Source organism: Somniosus microcephalus, chromosome 32, assembly GCF_052327205.1.
Source record: "Somniosus microcephalus isolate GS21.2 chromosome 32, FLI_Smic_1.0, whole genome shotgun sequence".
NCBI classification, from domain to species: Eukaryota; Metazoa; Chordata; class Chondrichthyes; order Squaliformes; family Somniosidae; genus Somniosus; species Somniosus microcephalus.
Genome location: NC_141018.1, coordinates 18,156,036 through 18,175,919, shown reverse-complemented (window position 1 = coordinate 18,175,919; position 19,884 = coordinate 18,156,036). Strand labels below are relative to the sequence as shown.

At 46.1% G+C, this 19,884-nt stretch overlaps 1 protein-coding gene across 4 annotated transcripts in view; it reads right to left on the bottom strand.

Annotated features, from left to right (window-relative positions):
* The window catches only part of LOC147097313 (casein kinase I-like), a 226,966-nt gene that overhangs the window by 114,191 nt on the left and 92,891 nt on the right, over positions 1–19,884 (bottom strand). For all 4 annotated transcript variants that reach the window (XM_085972180.1, XM_085972184.1, XM_085972181.1 and 1 more), the window contains exons 3-4: positions 17,417–17,457; positions 10,834–10,903 (exon numbers count right to left, since the gene is read on the bottom strand). In XM_085972180.1, coding sequence (XP_085828306.1) covers positions 10,834–10,903; positions 17,417–17,457 — 111 coding nt within the window. The remainder of the gene's footprint in view (positions 1–10,833; positions 10,904–17,416; positions 17,458–19,884) is intronic.

Here is a 19,884-nt window from a genome sequence, read left to right as displayed (position 1 = left end):
TTCAAAGTAGTAAAACGTCCCAAGGCGCTTCACAGGAGCGTTATCAAACAAAATTTGACACCGAGCCACATAAGGAGATATCAGGACAGATGACAAAGAGGTAGTTTTTAAGGAGAGTCTTAAAGGAGGAGAGGGGTATAGAGGCAGAGGGGTTTAGTGAGGGAATTCCAGAGCTTATTGGAGCAATAAAAACTGGGGATGCGCAAGAGGCCAGAATCGGAGGAGTAGAGATCTTGGCGGGTTGTAGGAGGGAGCAGAGATAGGAAGAGGTGAGGCCACGGAGGGATTTGAAAACAAGGATGAGAAAAAACACACACACACACACACTTTGGTTCATGGTGTCAGAGACAGAAGGTTGAGGCCCTAATCCAGCACTCGAACATATAATCTAAGTTGACACTGCAGGTTGACCATCTTTTGGATGAGACGTTAAACTGAGGCTCCGTTTGCCTGTTCAGGTAGACGCAAAAGACCCCATGGCACGGTTCAAAGGGGAGTTGTTCAAGTGTCCCAACCAACATTTTACCCTCAACCAACACCCTCAAACGGAATAATTGGTCATTCATCTCATTGCTGTTTGTGGGAGTGTGTTGTGCACAAATTGTCTGCCGTGTTTGCTGACAAACCATCAGTAACTATGGAGTTACTGAGAGTCAAAGATAGAGGCAACTGGACAGGAGAGGCAACTCACCTCCTGACTCCCAAAACCCTTTGCACCATCTACAAGGCACAAGTCAGGAGTGTGATGGAATACTCTCCACCTGCCTGAGTGCAGCTCCAACAACGCTCAGGAAGTTCGACACCACCCAGGACAAAGCAGCTTGATTGGCACCCCATCCACCACCTTAAACATTCACTCCCTCCACCACCGGCGTACCGTGGCTGCAGTGTTTACCATCTACAAGATGCACTGCAGCAACGCGCCAAGGCTTCTTCGGCAGCACCTCCCAAACCCCACGACCTCTTCCACCTAGAATGACAAGGGCAGCAGACGCATGTGAACACCACCACTTCCAAGTTCCCCTCCAAGTCACACGCCATCCTGACTTAGAAGTATATCGCCGATCCTTCATCGTCGCTGGGTCAAAATCCTGGAACTCCCTCCCTAACAGCACTGTGGGAGCACCTTCACCACACGGACTGCAGCGGTTCAAGAAGGCAGCTCACCACCACCTTGCCAGCGACGCCCACATCCCATGAATGAATTTTTTTTTTTAAACCAATGTTGTCTGCCCTATCTCAAGTCTTGGGCAACCGTGAGTACCATCTTACACCAAAACCAAAGATCACATGCAAAATCTATTTGACCAAAAAGTCACCTGTCTGAGCCCAATGCCACAGATTACAACAGTGTCAGCTGTGGCTCAGTGGGCAGCACCCTCGCCTCTGAGTCAGAAGGTTCGGGGTTAAAGTCCCACTCCAGGGACTCGAGCACATAAATCTAGGCTGACACGCCCAGCGCAGTACTGAGGGAGCGCTGCACTGTCTGAGGTGCCGTCTTTCAGATGAGATGTTAAACCGAGGCCCCGCCTGCTCTCTCAGGTGGACGTAAAAGATCCCGTGGCACTATTTCGAAGAGCAGGGGAGTTATCCCCGGTGTCCTGGGCAATATTCATCCCTCAATCAACTTCACTAAAACAGATTATCTGGTCATTATCACATTGCTGTGTGTGGGAGCTTGCCGAGTGCAACTTGGCTGCCGCGTTTCCCACATTACAACAGTGACTACACTCCAAAAGTACTCCATTGGCTGTAAAGCGCTTTGGGATGTCCGGTGGTCTTGAAAGGCGCTATAGAAATGCAAGTCTGTCTGTCTTTCTTTTGCAAAGCTCACTTCACGAAATACACAAAACATTTCTTAAACCACAGTTTTACCATAAACTTTAATCTGAATACATATGATTTTTATGGTTGTAATCTTCCCCTTTAATCAACACATGGGTGTAATCTTTTACATTACTCCTGAAGCAAAAGAACTCATTCGGACAGGTTTTAACACGTTAGCTTCCCTTGAAGGGAGAAGACTGCACCACTTTCATCTCCGAAACCAAAGCATTAAAACGAGAGGATACCAATTAAGTATTCCTTTCCAGTCATATTGAGGTGTGATTAATTTGCTTGCTCTGTTGATACGCTCTGCGCCTCGCTTGGTCTGAAGATGGGATGGTCTTTTGCTCTCCCAAGACTTGAGATAGCGCAGACAACATTACCAAAAAAATGAATGCAAGAAACCTTTTTTTGTTGTTGAAGAGACTGGAACAATAATTTGCATTTTTAAAATATTCAAAGTGCAGAGCTCTCTTCAGCTCTTTTTGAGCGCTCACAAGGCAGCGGCATTGGACCCTTCCCTGAAGCTATCCCAGCTCACTGTCACAGTGCGCCGAGTACAGGTTTTAAGGGCGATTTGATGGTTTGAGACCTGCACTGTGCGCCCATAAGTGCTGATCAAATGACCTGGGTATCGATTCAGAATGCAGTGTGTCCTGCTGCACACAATGGCCCAGAAATTCGGGTCGGGGGCTTCCCGCGGGTGCAAGCCCCCGACCTGCACTTACCTAGCGCGCCGGCCGTTGAGCTGTGGGCCCGCGTGGGATTCCGATCCTGGGCCTGCTCCAACTGCCGGCGTGCAGTGCTTGCATATCCCAGGGGCGCAGTTAGTTCGAAGCGTCCCCTGGGATCACGTGGGCCATGGAGAGCCAATGGTAGCAGGGAAATGCCCATTCATAAAATTGACAGGAAGAGCTGTCAAAACTGTAAATACTATAAGCCCCAAAACATCACTAAAACTTCAAATAAAAATTTTTTTTTTTTAAATCACATTTTTAAAATAACTATAAATTACATAAAATAACTATTTTAAACAATAATTTAAATTTTTGAAAAAATTAATTACATTTTCTAACAGGGCTAAAAATAAACTTACCTTTCTTTAAAGTATTTAAAAATAATAAACCTGTGGAAAAAATGTTTTAATTTTAATTAATTCACCATTTACCTTGTTAAAAGCAGGCCTTGCGCCTGCTTTTTAAAAAGTGTAACTCCTGGAGACTTACCCTCCCGGGAAAACCTGTAAAAAAAAAAATGTAAGTTCCACGCGCACGCGCTGCCTCTCCCGCGCATGCGTTCGAACTCTGAACCCCTTCCTTTAAGGGAACGGAAGTTACGGTTTCCCGTGCTTGCATGAAACCGGCACTTCCATTGGGCCTACGGGCGAGTACCCCGTGCGTACTCACCCGTGGAGACCCGAATTTCTGGGCCATTGAAATTGTGAAGGAGAGCAAAGGACTATCCCACCTTCATGCCAAGCGAGGCACAGAGAGCCTATCAACAGAGCACGAGGATTACCAATTCTTAAAAAGGGAGAACACAGGTGCTGTTTTAGAAACATAGAAAAATAGGAGCAGGAGTAGGCCATTCGGCCCTTTGAGCCTGCTCCACCATTGAATGTCATCATGGCTGATCCTCTATCTCAATACCATATTCCCACTCTCTCCCCATACCCCTTGATGTCTTTTGTGTCTAGAAATCTATCTATCTCCTTCTTAAATATATTCAGTGACTTGGCCTCCATACAGGCGCTGTTTTCCATTCAGTAGCAGGCTGTAAGGCTAAATGAAAGGTTGGATGAGCTTGTGCCACAGCAGCTTTAAGAGTCATGCATGGATTAAAGCTTTAACAAGGGCATCAATAGGTTAGATCCCTTTCATAAAAGAACATTAGGAAGTCCGAAGAATAGAGTCATAGTCATAGAGTCATACAGCACAGAAAGAGGCCCTTCGGCCCATCGTGTCTGCGCCGTCCATCAAGCCCTGTCCAATCTAATCCCATTTTCCAGCATTTGGTCCATAGCCTTGTATGCAATGGCATTTCAAGTGCTCATCCAAATGCTTCTTGAATGTTGTGAGGGTTCCTGCCTCTACCACCCTTTCAGGCAGTGAGTTCCAGATTCCAACCACCCTCTGGGTGAAAAAGTTCCTCCTCAAATCCCCTCTAAATCTCCTGCCCCTTACCCTGAATCTATGCCCCCTTGTTATTGACCCCCCTACTAAGGGGAAAAGTTCCTCTTTATCTACCCTATCTATGCCCCTCATCATTTTGTACACCTCAATCAGGCCCCCCCTCAGTCTTCTTTGCTCCAAGGAAAACAACCCCAGCCTGTTTAGTCTTTCTTCATAGCTGAAGCGCTCCATCCCAGGTAACATCCTGGTGAATCTTCTCTGCACCCTCTCCAAAGCAATCACATCCTTCCTATAGTGAGGCGACCAGAACTGCACACAGTACTCCAGCTGTGGCCTCACCAGCGTTTTGTGCAGCTCCATCATAACCTCCCTGCTCTTATATTCTATGCCTCGGCTAATGAAGGCAAGTATCCCATATGCCTTTTCAACCACCTTATCTACCTGTTCCGCTGCCTTCAGGGATCTATGTACATGTACACCAAGGTCCCTCTGACCCTCTGTACTTCCTAGGGTCCTACCACTCATTGTGTATTCCCTTGCCTTATTTGTCCGTCCAAAATGCATCACCTCGCACTTTTCAGGGTTAAATTCCATTTGCCACTTTTCCGCCCATCTGACCAACCCATTTATATCGTCCTGTAGCCTGAGGCTTTCCTCCTCGCAATTTACCACCCCACCAATTTTCGTGTCATCTGCGAACTTACTGATCATACCTTTTACATTCTCATCCAAATCATTTATGTAGATCACAAACAACAAGGGACCCAGCACCGATCCCCGAGGTACCCCACTGGACACAGGCTTCCAGTCACAAAAGCAACCTTCGACCATCACCCTCTGCCTCCTGCCACTCAGCCAGTTTAGGATCCAACGCGCCAAGGCACCCTGGATCCCATGGGCTCTTACCTTCTTGACCAGTCTCCTATGCGGGACTTTGTCAAAAGCTTTACTGAAGTCCATGTAAACCACATCCACAGCATTTCCCTCATCCACCCCCCTAGTCACCCCCTCGAAAAATTCAATCAGATTTGTCAGACATGATTTACCCTTGACAAAGCCATGCTGACTATCCCCGATTAATCCTTGCCTCTCCAAGTGGAGACTAATTTTGTCCCTCAGAATTTTTTCCAATAATTTCCCTACCACAGATGTTAGGCTCACTGGCCTGTAATTCCCTGGTTTATCCCTGCTACCCTTCTTGTATAATGGTACTACGTTAGCTGTTCTCCAGTCCTCTGGTACATCCCCTGTGGCCAGAGAGGTTCTGAAAATTTCTGTCAGAGCCCCTGCAATCTCCTCCTTTGCCTCCCACAGCAGCCTGGGATGCATCTCGTCCGGGCCTGGGGATTTATCCACTTTTTGGCCTGCTAAAACCGCCAGCACCTCCTCCCTCTCGATGCTAATATGTTCAAGTATGTCACAGTCCCCTTGCCCGATTTCTATGTCTACATCATCTTTCTCCATAGTGAACACAGATGCAAAAAATTCATTTAAAACCCCGCCTACATCATCTGGCTCCACACACAGATTGCCACTTTGGTCCCTAATGGGCCCTACCCTTTCCCTGGTTATCCTCTTGCCCTTAATATACTTATAAAACATCTTAGGATTTTCCTTTATTTTGCTCGCCAGTGTTATTTCATGGCCCCTCCTCGCCCTCCTAATTTCTTTTTTAAGTATGCCCCTGCACTTTTTATACTCCTCTAGGGCTTCTTCCGTCTTTAGTCTTTTGTAACTGCCAAAAGCCCCCCTTTTTTTCCTAATGCATTTTTGTATATCCCTTGTCATCCAAGGTTCCCTTTGCTTGTTGGTCCCACCCTTGACCTTTACAGGAACATGTTGACTTCAATGTGAGGATGAAAAGCAGACATCGAAGCTAAATACAAACTCGGCTGGATCTCAGGTTTTTCCATCTAGATGCACCTGCGGTCATTCCACAGAACAAGGGCACAAACCCCTTTGTCGAGGCACTATTTGTAAGTTCCGCTCGTGGAGGTTACAGATGGGCAGTAAACACTGCACGAACCAAGGTCAGTCGAAATTTCCCAATCAATGGGGAGGGCGAGCCCACTCTATCTAGTACGATTAAAATGCATCGTTCCTACGGTTTGTGGGGTACAGCTGGAATCCATCTGACTTCGCCACCTTTGACCTCTACGGTCAGCAACTGCAACTTGCATTTATATAGCGCCTTTAATGTAGTAAAACGTCCCAAGGCGCCTCACAGGAGAGTTGTGGCAGTATTGGTTAAGGAGAATGCTAGAGAGAGATGAGATGTCCTGGAGGGCTCAAAGACAGAATCTATATGGCTAGAGTGAAGAAATAATAGAGGTGCCATTACACTACTAGGTGTATTCTATAGACCACCAAATACAGGAAACTCTGTGATATCCGGCACCGACGGGACCAAGCTGTTGCCGTCCCATCAAAACTGCCGGACAAACCAGCGCTAATGTTGAAACATACGGAGATTTTGAGCTCCGTATCTGGCAACAAACCCTGTTGCTTAGCAACAGCTTCTAAACAGTCGGCCGTACCTTGCAAGCATCTCTGTAGCTTAGCAACAGCTTCAGCGAGACCTTGCAGAGCCTGACTGGTGGAAAAAAAAGCAACGAAAAGAAAAAAAAACTAACGAAACGGCTCCTGATTTTTGCCGGTGGATCAAGCATTCCAGACAGTTAACCTCCGGATAAACCAAAGTTTCCTGTAGTGGGAAAAAGAGGAGCAAATTTGCAGAGAAATTAGAGAGAGATGCAAGAACTATAGAGTGGTGATAATGGGGGACCTCAACTATCCTAATACAGATTGGGATAGTAATAGTGTAAAGGGCAGGGAGGGGGAAGAATTTCTGAAGTGTGTTCAGGAGAACTTTCTTGATCAGTGCGTTTCCGGCCCAACGAGGAAGGAGGCATTGCTGGATCTGGTTCTGGGGAATGAGATAGGATAAGTGGCGCAAGTGTCAGTAGGTGAACATTTAGGGGATAGCGATCACAGTATCATAAGGTTTAGATTAGCTGAAGGACAGCGAGCAATCTAGAGTAAAAATACTTAATTGGAGGAAGGCCAATTTCAGTGGGATGAGAACAGATCTGGCCCGGGTAAATTGGAATCTAAGATTAGCAGGCAAAACTGTAGTGGAACAATGGGCTGTCTTTAGAGAGGAAATAGTTCGGGTACAGTCGAGGTACATTCCCACTAGGGGGAAAGGTAGGGCAACTAAAGTCAGAGCTCCCTGGATGACGAAAGAGAGAGAGTGTAAGATGAAGCAGAAAAAACGCACGTCAGGTCGAGAATACATCTCAGAATCAGGCTAAATATAGAAAGTTCAGAGAAGTGAAAAATAAAATAAAAGGGGCAAAGAGAGAGGGCATGAGAATAGAATGGCAGCTAACATAAAAGGTCATCCAAAAGTCTTCTATAGGCATATAAATAGTAAACGGGTAGTAAGGAGGGCGAGGCCAATTAGGAACCAAAAAGGAGACCTACGCATTGAGGCAGAGGGTATGGCTAAGGTGCTAAATGAGTACTTTGCATCTGTCTTCACCAAGGAACAAGATGCTGCCATAGACATAGTGAAGGAGGAGGTAGAGGAGAGACTGGATGGGATAAAAATTGATAAAGAGGTACTAGAAAGGCTGGCTGTACTTAAAGTAGATAAATCACCAGGACCAGATGGGTTGCATCCTAGGACGCTGAGGGAAGTGAAGGAAGAAATCGCGGAGGTACTGGCCATAATCTTCCAATCCTCCTTAGATACGGGGGTGGTGCCAGAGGACTGGAGAATTGCAAATGTTACACCCTTGTTCAAAAAAGGGTGTAAGGATAAACCCAGCAACTACAGGCCAGTCAGTTTAACCTCGGTAGTGGGGAAGATTTTAGAAACAATAATCAGGGACAAAATTAACAGTCAATTGGACAAATGTGGATTAATTAAGGAAAACCAGCACGATTTGGTAAAGGCAAATCGTGTTTAACCAACTTGATCGAGTTTTTTGATGAGGTAACAGAGGGGATTGATGAGGGCAATGTGGTTGACGAGGTGTACGTGGATTTCCAAAAGGAATTCGACAAAGTGCCACATAATAGACTTGCCAGCAAAGTTGAAGCCCATGGAATAAAAGGGACAGTGGCAGCATGGATACAAAATTGGCTAAGTGACAGGAAACAGAATGGTTGTTATTCAGACTAGAGGAAGCTATACAGCAGTGTCCCCCGGGGTCGGTTCTTAATATATATTAATGACTTGGACGTGGGTGTACAGGGCACAATTTCAAAATGTGCAGATGACACAAAACCTGGAAGTATAGTGAACAGCGAGGAGGATAGTGATAGACTTCAAGAAGACACAGACAGGCTGGTGAAATGTGCGGACATGTGGCAGATGAAATTTAGCGCAGAAAAATGCAGAGTGATACATTTTGGTAGAAAGAATGAGGAGAGGAAATATAAACTAAAGGGTACAATTCCTAAAGGGGGTGCATGAACAGAGGGACCTGGGGGTATATGTGCACAAATCATTGAAGGTGGCAGGGCAGGTTGAGAAAGCAGTTAAAGAAGCTTACAGAATCCTGGGCTTCATAAATAGAGGTATAGAGTACAAAAGCGTGGAAATTATGAACCTGCATACAACACTGGTTCTGCCTCAATTGGAGTATTGTGTCCAATTCTGGGCACCGCACTTTAGGAAGGATGTGACGGCCTTAGAGAGGGTGCAGAAAAGATTTACGTGATTCCAGGGAAGAGGGATTTCAGTTACGTGGATAGACTGGAGAAGCTGGGGTTGTTTTCCTTAGAGCAGAGAAGATTGAGAGGAGATTTGATAGAGGCGTTCAAAATCATGAGGGGTCTGGACAGAGTAGATAGAGAGAAACTGTTCCCAGTGTCAGCTGTGGCTCAGTGGGCAGCACACTCACCTCTGAGTCAGAAGGTTGTGGGTTCGAGTCCCACTCCCGGGACTTGAGCACAAAGCTCAGCTGACACTCCCAGTGCAGTGCTGAGGGAGTGCTGCACTGTTGGAGGTGCCGTCTTTCGGATGAGACGTTAAACTGAGACCCTGTCTGCGCTCTCAGGTGGACGCAAAAGATCCCGTGGCACTATTTCGAAGAGGAGCAGGGGAGTTATCCCCAGTATCCTGGTCAATATTTATCCCTCAATCAACATCACAAAATCAGATTATCTGGTCATTATCACATTGCTGTTTGTGGGAGCTTGCTGTGCACAAATTGGCTGCTGTGCATCCCACATTACAACAGTGACTGCACTTCAAAAGGTACTTCGCTGGCTGTAAAACGCTTTGAGACGCCCGGTGGTCGTGAAAGGCGCTATATAAATGCAAGTCTTTCTTTTTCGTTTTATTGGCAGAGGGGTCGAGAACCAGATTGGCAAAAGAACCAAGGGCGACATAAGAAAAAACTTTTTTACACAGAGCGTGGTTAGGATCTGGAATGCACTGCCTGAAAGGGTGGTGGAGGCAGATTCAATCGCGGCTTTCAAAAGGGAGCTGGTGGAGTACCTGAAGGAAAAAAATGTGCAGGGATATAGGGAAAGGGCGGGGGAGTGGGACTAGCCGAGGTGCTCTTGCAGAGAGCGGGCACGGGCTCGATGGGCCGAATGGCCTTCCTCCGTGCTGTAACCATTCTATGAACAAATTTAGTTACAGGAAACTTTGGTTTATCTGGAGGTTAACTGTCTGGAATGCTCGAGCCACCGGCAAAAATCAGGAGCCGTTTCGTTAGGTTTTTTTTGTTTTCGTTGCTTTTTTTTTTCCACCAGTCAGGCTCTGCAAGGTCTCGCTGAAGCTGTTGCTAAGCTACAGAGACACTTGCAAGGTACGGCCGACTGTTTAGAAGCTGTTGCTAAGCAACAGGGTTTGTTGCCAGATACGGAGCTCAAAATCTCCGTATGTTTCAACATTAGCGCTGGTTTGTCCGGCAGTTTTGATGGGACAGCAACAGCTCGGTCCCGTCGGTGCCGGAGAGCACAAAGTTTCCTGTATAAAGATCACAGGAAGCGTCTTCCATCAGAGGTTTATCTCATAGGCCTCAGAACCTGTTCTTAGCCAGCAACACAATACTGTGGGATTAGTATCACGTGAATATTCTATGGAATATATAGAGATATAAATATGTTAGAAAGGTTCCAACTGTATGATTCCTGCACATTCGCCAGGAACCACAGGGTCTAACATTCAAGATACCTGCTCAAAAGCTCCAAAACATGCGACTCACCATGAGAAGAACAAACTTTTATATTTAAGCAAGTTATCAAGGTATGGGTATACATTTGTACCGGGTACTGGAGACACGCAATTAAGACTCTGGACACGGAGATGATGATGCACATATACGCGCACATATAAAAAAAAACTTGTGCAGTGGGTTCTAGATTTTTGCTGTGGATCCTATTAAAGCCTACCCATTTATGTCCAACAGCGTCCTGCGACCAGCTGACTACTCAGCCAGACAACTACTGAATTGTCTTTTCAGGAGTTACAGGCTAGAAATGTAGCCCAAGGTTTTAACTGGCTCAATGGGCAGCTTGCTATTAGCATTTTCCAGCAGCTATTTCAAAAAAAAAATGCTGTTTGTTTTATAAATAAGTAAAAATCTGTGCTTTGCTACACAGTAATAAATTTGTGAGGCGATAGCCTATCGTCGGGATTCTAAAATGGCAGCAAAGTTAGGGAGACACCAGACCACCAAACGAGCATTTATAAAGTGTCCGAAGGTGCTCCAGAGATGCTTAAGGAAAGAAAAAGCACTTTCATTTTTTTTTGTAAAGTTTCGGCGATTTAATTTATTTATACCTTTAACTTTTGCGGTGGAGGCAATAATTTCCCTCCAACAGTAACCTCGGAGATTCAGTCTCACATTACCTGCGTTCCCGAGTTGTTTGTAAAACCTGTATTCCAAATGAAGTTGTGGCGCTCGCGACTTGATGGGTTCCTGAAACAAAAACAAATGAGACACATTATTGCAGGGCCACACAAATTCACTCGTGCGACGCGCGCTTGGGTCCGGCGACGTCTACATTATAGAATCTCTGTCAAAATCATTAAGGATTCAATTAAACATACAGCGGCCACCCAATCTCAGCTTAGGTCAGTGAGGGAGGTATAGAACATCTTGTAAAGGAACGACCAAGAACAGCTAGTTGCTGCTCATCAATCAACTGCTGCGCGTGTCAGAATGGCGAGTTCCTTCCTAGTACCACTGCAAGAACGTCAAGCACAGAACAAGTAAAGGCCTGTTGGCTCAGTGGCCACAATCTGCTCTAGTGCAGACTCGACCCAATGTATTCAATCACCCAAGAAAAGGTTCGATAAAGCTTCTCTCAACTCAGTCTGTGGTACATCAAGTGAACTCGGGAATGGCTGCCTAATCTCATTACAAACTTTGAGTCTAGATAGTCCCTCGGGTTCAGTGTTTGTTACTGGTTTCTCCCGTTAGTAGATTCCAGACCCGTTATGAACAGGAGTTTACCTTTATTGCCAGATAGATCATCTTCTCCTTAGGCAGTCCCTCGCAACCGAGGATGACTTGCTTCCACCTTAAAAATGAGTTTGCAGGTGACTGATGAGTCCAGTGCGGGACCTACAGTCTCTGTCACAGGTGGGGCAGACGGTGGTTGAAGGGGCGGGTGGGTGGGGTGCTTGGGTTGACGTGCGCTCCTTGCTCTGCCTGCGCTTGCTCCCGGCGAAGAGACTCGAGGTGTTCGACGCCTTCCCGGATGCTTCTCCTCCACTTTGTGCGGTCTTGGGCCAGGGATTCCCAAGTGTCGGTGGGGATGTTACAATTTTTCCAAGGAGGCTTTGAGGGTGTCCTTGAAGCGTTTCCTCTGCCCACCTGGGGCACTCTTGCCGTGCCAAAGCTCCGGGTAGAGCGCTTGTTTTGGGAGTCTCGTATCGGGCATGCGGACAATGTGACCCGTCCATTGGCGCTGATTGAGCGTGGTCAAAGCTTCGATGCTGGGGATGTTGGCCTGAGCAAGAACACTGACGTTGGTGCGCCTATCCATGCCAGATATATAGTTATATGCCAGCACAACCTAGGGAAAAGACAATGAAACCTGCTTTCAAATAAAATGGATATCATGACCTATCACGTGGATCAACTTTGTTAACTTTAATGCTCACAAGGTTACCTCGAAGTCTCCTCTTTTCTAATATTAAGTCAACTCTTTTGCTTTTAACTAGCATTCCTGAGGCCTGGTATCATCCTGCTTGCCGTTTGCTGCACCCTCCCAAGGGCTATAATTTTTCTTTATTCATTTATGGGATGTGGGCGTCGCTGGCAAGGCCAGCATTTATTGCCAATCCCTAATTGTCCTCGAGAAGGTGGTGGTGAGCCGCCTTGAACCGCTGCAGTCCGTGTGGTGAAGGTACTCCCACAGTGCTGTTAGGGAGTTCCAGAATTTTGACCCAGCGACGATGAAGGATCGGCGATATATTTCTAAGTCAGGGTGGTGTGTGACTTGGAGGGGAACTTGGAGGTGGTGGTGTTCCCATGCGCCTGCTGCCCTTGTCCTTCTAGGTGGAAGAGGTCGCGGGTTTGGGAGGTGCTGCCGAAGAAGCCTTGGCGAGTTGCTACAGTGCATCTTGTAGATGGTACACACTGCAGCCACAGTACGCCGGTAGTGGAGGGAGTGAATGTTTAAGGTGGTGGATGGGGTGCCAATCAAGCGGGCTGCTTTGTCCTGGATGGTGTCGAGCTTCTTGAGTGTTGTTAGTGCACTCATCCAGGCAAGTGGAGAGTATTCCATCACACTCCTGACTTGTACCTTGTAGATGGTGGAAAGACTTTGGGGAGTCACTTGCTCAAAAATTCCCAGCCTCTGACTTGCTCTCGTTGCCACAGTATTTATGTGGCTGGTCCAATTAAGTTTCTGGTCAATGGTGACCCCCAGGATGTTGACGGTGGAGGATTCGGCAATGGTAACGCCGTTGAATGTCAAGGGGTGGTGATTAGACTCTTGCTTGTTGGAGAGAGTCATTGTCTGGCAGTTGTGTGGTGCGAATGTTAACTGCCACTTATCAGCCTAAGCCTGAATATCGTCCAGGTCTTGCTGTATGCAGGCATGGACTGCTTCATTATCTGAAGAGTTGTGAATGGCACTGAACACTGTGCAGTCATCAGCGAACATCCCCACTTCTGACCTTATGATAGAGGGAAGGTCATTGATGAAACAACTGAAGATGATTGGGCGTAGGACACACTCCTGAGGAACTCCTACAGCGATGTCCTGGGGCTGAGATGATTGACCTGCAACCACCACAATCAGCTTCCTTTGTACTAGGTGTCATGAATCTTATCATGACTCATGAAGTAACACTGGGCGGCCAGCTGGTGGCGCCGTCCAAGGAGTATAAATACTCGGGTGTGGGCCCAGCTTGCTCAGGATGTTTCTGTAACCAGGAACTAGTGATGTAACTAGAATCTCATGGTTGTGAAACAGTTGATTAAAGCCTTGTTTTATACTCAAACCAAGCACTCAGTTGTCTTTTTACATCACTAGGTATGACTCCAGCCAGTGGAGAGTTTTCCCCGATTCCCAATGACTTCAATATCTTTCCTATAGTCATCAGTACTGCATAAAATAATCCAGATAGGGATCTAACAAAGCCCGATACATAAACAATCTCACCCCTGATTTGTATTAGCAGAGGCATGGAATACAAATCAGAACATTATTTCCTTTCTTTTTTAATATAAAACCACAGCCATGCTCTGGGTTGAAGGTTTAATGAATATAATTTTTTTTTTACATTTCCCAGTGACCCCCCCCGCCCCCCATTCATTTTCCTAATCGGTGTGCTGCATGACTATTCTATTCAACACACTTATTTTGGTTCCTTGCTCAAATAATTATTTAACATTTATGTACATTGAACTGCATTTGCTATTAACTTTCCTAGGTTCCTCAAAGGTGGAATTGTTTCCAAATTCATGTTGCATTGTTCCTCAATATTGACTCTGCCTCCAATGTGATCACTTGCAACTCAACACCTTCCTTCGAATGCTCTTCAGGGCATTTATTATAAATAGGATCTGAAGAGCAACTCCCTGTCCCGGTCACACAGAATCATAGAATAGGACAGCACAGAAGGAGGCCATTCGGCCCATCGAGTCTGCGCCGGCTCTTTCGAAGAGCAATCCAGTCAGTCCCATTCCCCCGCTCGTTCCCCATATCCCTGCAATTTTTTCTCCTTCAAGAATTTATCCAATTCCCTTTTGAAGGCTCCTATTGAATCTGTATCTACCACCCTATCAGGCAGTCATTCCAAATCCTAACTACGTTGCATTAAAAAAGTTTTTCCTCATGTCGCCTCTGGTTCTTTTGCCAATCACCTTAAATCTGTGCCCTCTGGTTATCGACCCTTCAGCCATTGGAACCAATTTCCCTTTATTTATTTTTTGTTATTTCTTTTGCCGCTTGAAAACTTTCCCTTCACGGGTTCTCTACTTCCTTGAAAAAAAATGAGTTACCCGACACTTTGTCTGACCTCCATTCCACAAATCTTGAAGTTAACCTCCAATGTGGAATAGTTCCAGAGGATGGGAAAGTATACAAACAACCACCGCGCATTCCTCGTTTACCGGGGCAGAGATGTGCAAGGAAAATCTTCAAGTTTGTTAGGAGTTCTCAACATTAAGCAAATCCTACGTGTAGATTTTCGGCCAGCTGTATATCCAAAGGGATTGCTTTGGATTAAAAATTTATGGATGTAAATAGGCAGAAAATTTCAGCGTAACTTGACATCGGCAGAATGGGCGCACTTCCGGCTGCAACATTTGGGTTGCAACCCCGCAGGAAATTCCGAGTCCACATGGGTGTCCATGATGCATCACCAGACATACTGAACTAATGCCCACACCCTCCTCCCACCCCTACCCCCAAGTCTTTAAGAACACTGGGCAGCATTAGATCAGAAGATGCATTCATTGGACCAGTCCCAACGGACAAGGACTGTTACCCATTTGTTGCTCATACCCTTCAATCCCCTTGTCTGCAGAAATGTATCCATCACCCTCTTAAGATTTAACATCCTCCCCTTCCTCCCTGGGGGGACTATTCCACCTACTCACCACTCTCAGCTGGCACTCTTGCCAAACAGTCATAAGGTTGAAGGCCCTACTTCAGCACTTGAGCACGCAATCTGGGCTGACACTTCGGTGCAATATTAATGGAGTGCTGCTTTATTGGAGGGTGTTGTCTTTTACAGAAGACATTAAACGGAGGCCCCACCTGCCTTTTCAGGTGGGTGTAAAAGATTCCGCGGCACTTTTCGTGAACAGCAGCTGGGAGTTAACTTGCCGCTTTTCTCATCTGCAGTTTCTAGGAACTTGCTGTGCAAAATTTGGCTGCTGCATTTGCCTACACAACAGTGGTAACTGCACGTCAGAGAGTAATCCATTGGCTGCGAAGCATTTCGGGACATCCTGAGGATGTGAAAGGTGCTGTATGTTCTCTCTGTATAAAGACGTTCTCTCTGAACTGTGTGTTCACCTATCCCCATCTAAGCTTCAATTCATGTCCACTCATCCTAGACCTCATTAATATTGAACATCTAAGATACAGTTTATTTATTGCCTTTAAGATTTTAAACATCTCAATTAGGGCACCTCCAAGCTACCTTTCATAATGTAAGCATCTCTTGTAGTCAGTCTTTCCTCCCTGCAGAGGTGCCCAATCCCATTTATTAATGTAGTTATCTTTTATTAATGTCGTGAATCATTTATTAATATAGTGTCAGCTGTGGTTCATGGGTAGCACCCTCGCCTCTGAGTCAGAATGTTGTAGATTCAAGTCCCACTCCACAGACTTGGAGCACAAAATCTAGGCTAACACTCCAGTGCAGAGCTGAGGGAGTGCCGCACTGTCGGAGGTGCCGTCTTTCTGATGAGACGTTAAACCGAGGCCCCGCCCCGTCTGCTCTCTCGGGGGGAGGTAAGAGATCCCGCGGCACTATTTCCAAGAGGAGCAGGGGAGTTCTCCCCGGTGTCCTGGCCAATATTTATCCCTCAATCAACGTAACAAAAACAGATTATCCGGTCATTATCACATCGCTGTTTGTGGGAGCTTGCTGTGTGCAAATTGGCTGCCACATTTCCTACATTACAACAGTGACTACACTTCAAAAAGTACTTCATTGGCTGTAAAGCGCTTCGAGACATCCAGTGGTCATGAAAGGCGCTATAGAAATGCTTCTTTCTTGTGCCTTGCAAGGACAAGATGTCCCCCCGATGATACGGTGCCCAGAACTGCTCACTACAGGAAACTCTCGATTTACCGACACCTAAATAACTGGAAATCTCTGATAACCGGCAAAATTCAGGAGTAGGTTCAGGTAAGTTTTACTTCATATTAGTGGCCGCTCCTGGATCTGTGGTCGTGTAACCGGGGTTCCTGCACCTGTTGCTATGCAACAGGGACGCCTGGATCTGTGGCCAGGGTTCCTGCACCTGTTGCTAAGCAACAGGGACGCCTGGATCTGTGGCTGTGTACGGGGCTCTCGTACCTTTTACTATACCTCTCTGTAATCCGGAGTTTTTGATAAACCGGCACCACGCCGGTCCCGTCGGTGCCGGATAAAAGAGTTTCCTGTATATTCAATAAGGATGATGCGCATCATCTTGATTTACATCACAAAATAGGAAAGCAGATCATCCTCATGAACAAAATGAGAAAAGCACAGACAGCTTTTCTCACCTTTAATATAACTCTTCTTTTGAGAGTGCTTGGGAGCTCGCGATGTCTATTCTAACGAATGCTCAGTCTGATTCCATGATGGCACCACAGACAACACTCCCAGTCGTACTGCTAGCTGTCGCTCACAAACGGCAGCTGTGCGTCGACATTCTACTAGAGACCACCTCTGGCAATCGTGTTTAGTGCTTTAGCATCCCCCCCTCGGACCCATTCATACAAAATGGCGGCCTGTGCAGGAACCACACCAGACGGGGGTAGCAATGGTCAGGAGGAGGAGGGGGACGCCAAAACTGGAACTCATTCAGTACAAGATGCACATCGTGCTCCTTTAGCAGTCAGACCTCGCACACAAAGCAGAGAAAAGCGAATGCAGTTTAGCGAGCCCCGTCGCCAGGCTGCTCGTTCCATTATGGTTGTTTTGTGCTGCCAAAACAAAATGGTGCAATGGTCAGAAACGAGGCCAAATGCAAACAGCGGGTTAGGTAAAATGCACGGATTTTAACCTTCGTGTACTGTTGGCAAACATCTTTAGGGCATTGCCTTGCACAAAGAATACTTTAAAATGCATTTTGACAAGATGCATTAGTGAGATTACAAAACAGAAAACCCCGTGAGGGCTTCTGCTAATTTGAATTAATTAATTTGTCTAAGCCACATACAAACTAATTCAAATCCACAAACTAGCAATGCCTGCCTTCTGACAGTAAAATGCATTCCAAAATGTTAATTAGACAGAGAGATGTACTCACCAGTTTGATTGCTACATACTCATTTGTGTAGAGATTTTTACCTGAAAGAAAAATGAAATGAAATTTTATTTTAGACCAGCCAAACCACACACTGCAGCATACAACGGAACTGTACAAAAAGGCGCATCATGTAGAAAACTAATCGGGGATAGAAAGAGGAAAACATACACCTGAAAATACAGAGAGTAAAAGCATTGCTAACTCCAGGGTGAGGGGGGCTATTTCTCCTTATCAACACTCGAGTGTCAACATGGCTCAGTTGGTAGCACATAGTCTGAAGGTTGTGGGTTCCAACCCCAATCAGGACTTGCTCACATAACCTACACTCCAGTGCAGTACTGAGGGAATGCTGCACTGCCAAGATGTTAAATCAAGACACGCACACGCGCTTCCCCTGGGTCTGGCTGTTTGTTTCAGGTAGACTTTTGAAGATCCCATGGCATTGTTTGAAAAAGCAGGGAGTTCTTGTTGTGTCCTCAGGCAACACGAGCAAAAATAGATGAACCAGTCATTGTTCTGTGCAAAAATAGTTGCTGCATTTCCTTACACAAGTCTTGCGCTGCAAGCTTATCGTGTGCAACTGCTTTGACATGTTTGAGGGACATAACACAAAAAGACTGGGTGACGCATGGCAAGTGTCCTTTTGCCTCCGGGATCTTACTAGGGCTCTAGCCAGAGTGCAGACTCCCGACATCTATAAAAAGGTCCAAGGGGAATTATAGACCGGTAAGCCTGTAGTGGGGAAAATGCTAGAGTCCATTATAAAAGATGTAATAGCAGAGCACTTGGAAAACAGTGACAGGATCGGACAAAGTCAACATGAATTTACAAAAGGTAAATCATGCTCGACTAATCTACTGGAATTTTTTGAGGATGTAACTGATAGAATAGATAAGGGAGAACCAGTGGATGTGGTGTATTTGGACTTTCAGAAGGCTTTCGATAAAGGTCCCGCATAAGAGACTAGCGTGCAAAGTTAAAGCACATGGGATTGGGGGTATGGTACTGACTTGGATAGAGAACTGGTTGGCAGACAGGAAGCAAAGAGTTGGAATAAACGGGTCTTTTTCCGAGTGGAAGGCAGTGACTAGTGGGGCACCGCAGGAATCAGTGTTAGGACCCCAGTTATTCACAATATATATTAATGATCTAGACGAGGGAACTAGATGTAATATCTCCAAGTTTGCAGATGACACAAAGCTGGGTGGGCGTGTGTGCTGAGAGGAGGATGCAGAGAAACTCCAGTACGATTTGGACAGGTTGGGCGATTGGGCAGATAGATGCATGACAGATGTAGATAATGTGGATGAATGCGAGGTTATCCACTTTGGTGGCAAAAACAGGAAGGCAGATTATTATCTGAATGGCAATAGATTGGGAGAAGGGGAAGTGCAACGAGACCTGGGTGTCCTTGTGCACCAGTCGCTGAAGGTAAGCATGTAGGTGCAGCAGGCGGTTAAGAAAGCAAATAGTATGCTGGCCTTCATAGTGAGAGGATTCAAGTGCAGGAGCAAGGATGTCTTGCTGCAGTTGTACAGGGCCTTGGTGAGACCACACCTTGAGTATTGTGTGCAGTTTTGGTCACCTTATCTGAGGAAGGATGTTCTTGCCATGGAGGGAGTGCAGCGAAGATTCACCAGGCTGATGCCTGGGATGGCAGGAATGACGTATGAGGAGAGATTGGGTCGATTGGGCTTATACTCGCTGGAGTTTAGAAGAATGAGAGGGGATCTCATTGAAACTTATAAAATTCTAACAGGACTAGACAGACTAGATGCAGGAAGGCTGTTCCCGATGGCGGGGGAGTCCAGAACCAGGGGTCACAGTCTAAGGATAAGGGGTAAGCCATTTAGGACTAAGATGAGGAGGAATTTCTTCACCCAGAGAGTGGTGAACCTGTGGCATTCTCTACCACAGAAGGCAGTTGGGGCCAATTCATTAAATATATTCAAGAAGGAGTTAGATATATTTCTTACGGCTAAAGGGATCAAGGGATATGGGGAGAAGGCAGGGACAGGGTAATGAATTTGGATGATCAGCCATGATCTCATTGAATGGCGGAGCAGGCTCGAGGGGCCGAATGGCCTACTCCTGCTCCTATCTTCTATGTTTCTATGTAAGATTAATCAAGCCGGAGTCATCTCAGCCCAGTTCCTAGTGGATGCAAATTGACAATTCAAAATAGCTGATAATTGGGAATTGAATTGTCACTGCAGTTCTTCTCAGCCACACAGAGGTAAGTGTGCCAGGGGGAAATATCCCACCGACGGCATATTCGGGTCTCTTCTAAGTTTGGGTGAGGTACACTGTTGAGGCAATGGAGAAGCAGCTCAAGTCTGTATCTGACCTGTACGTGCTTGATGAGCAATGTGATAGGAACTTTATTCTGTGTCTAAGCTGAAGAAGCAGTTTACAGGAAACTTTAGTCTGCACTATACCCGCCACCTGCATTCGGTGCAAAAAATAAA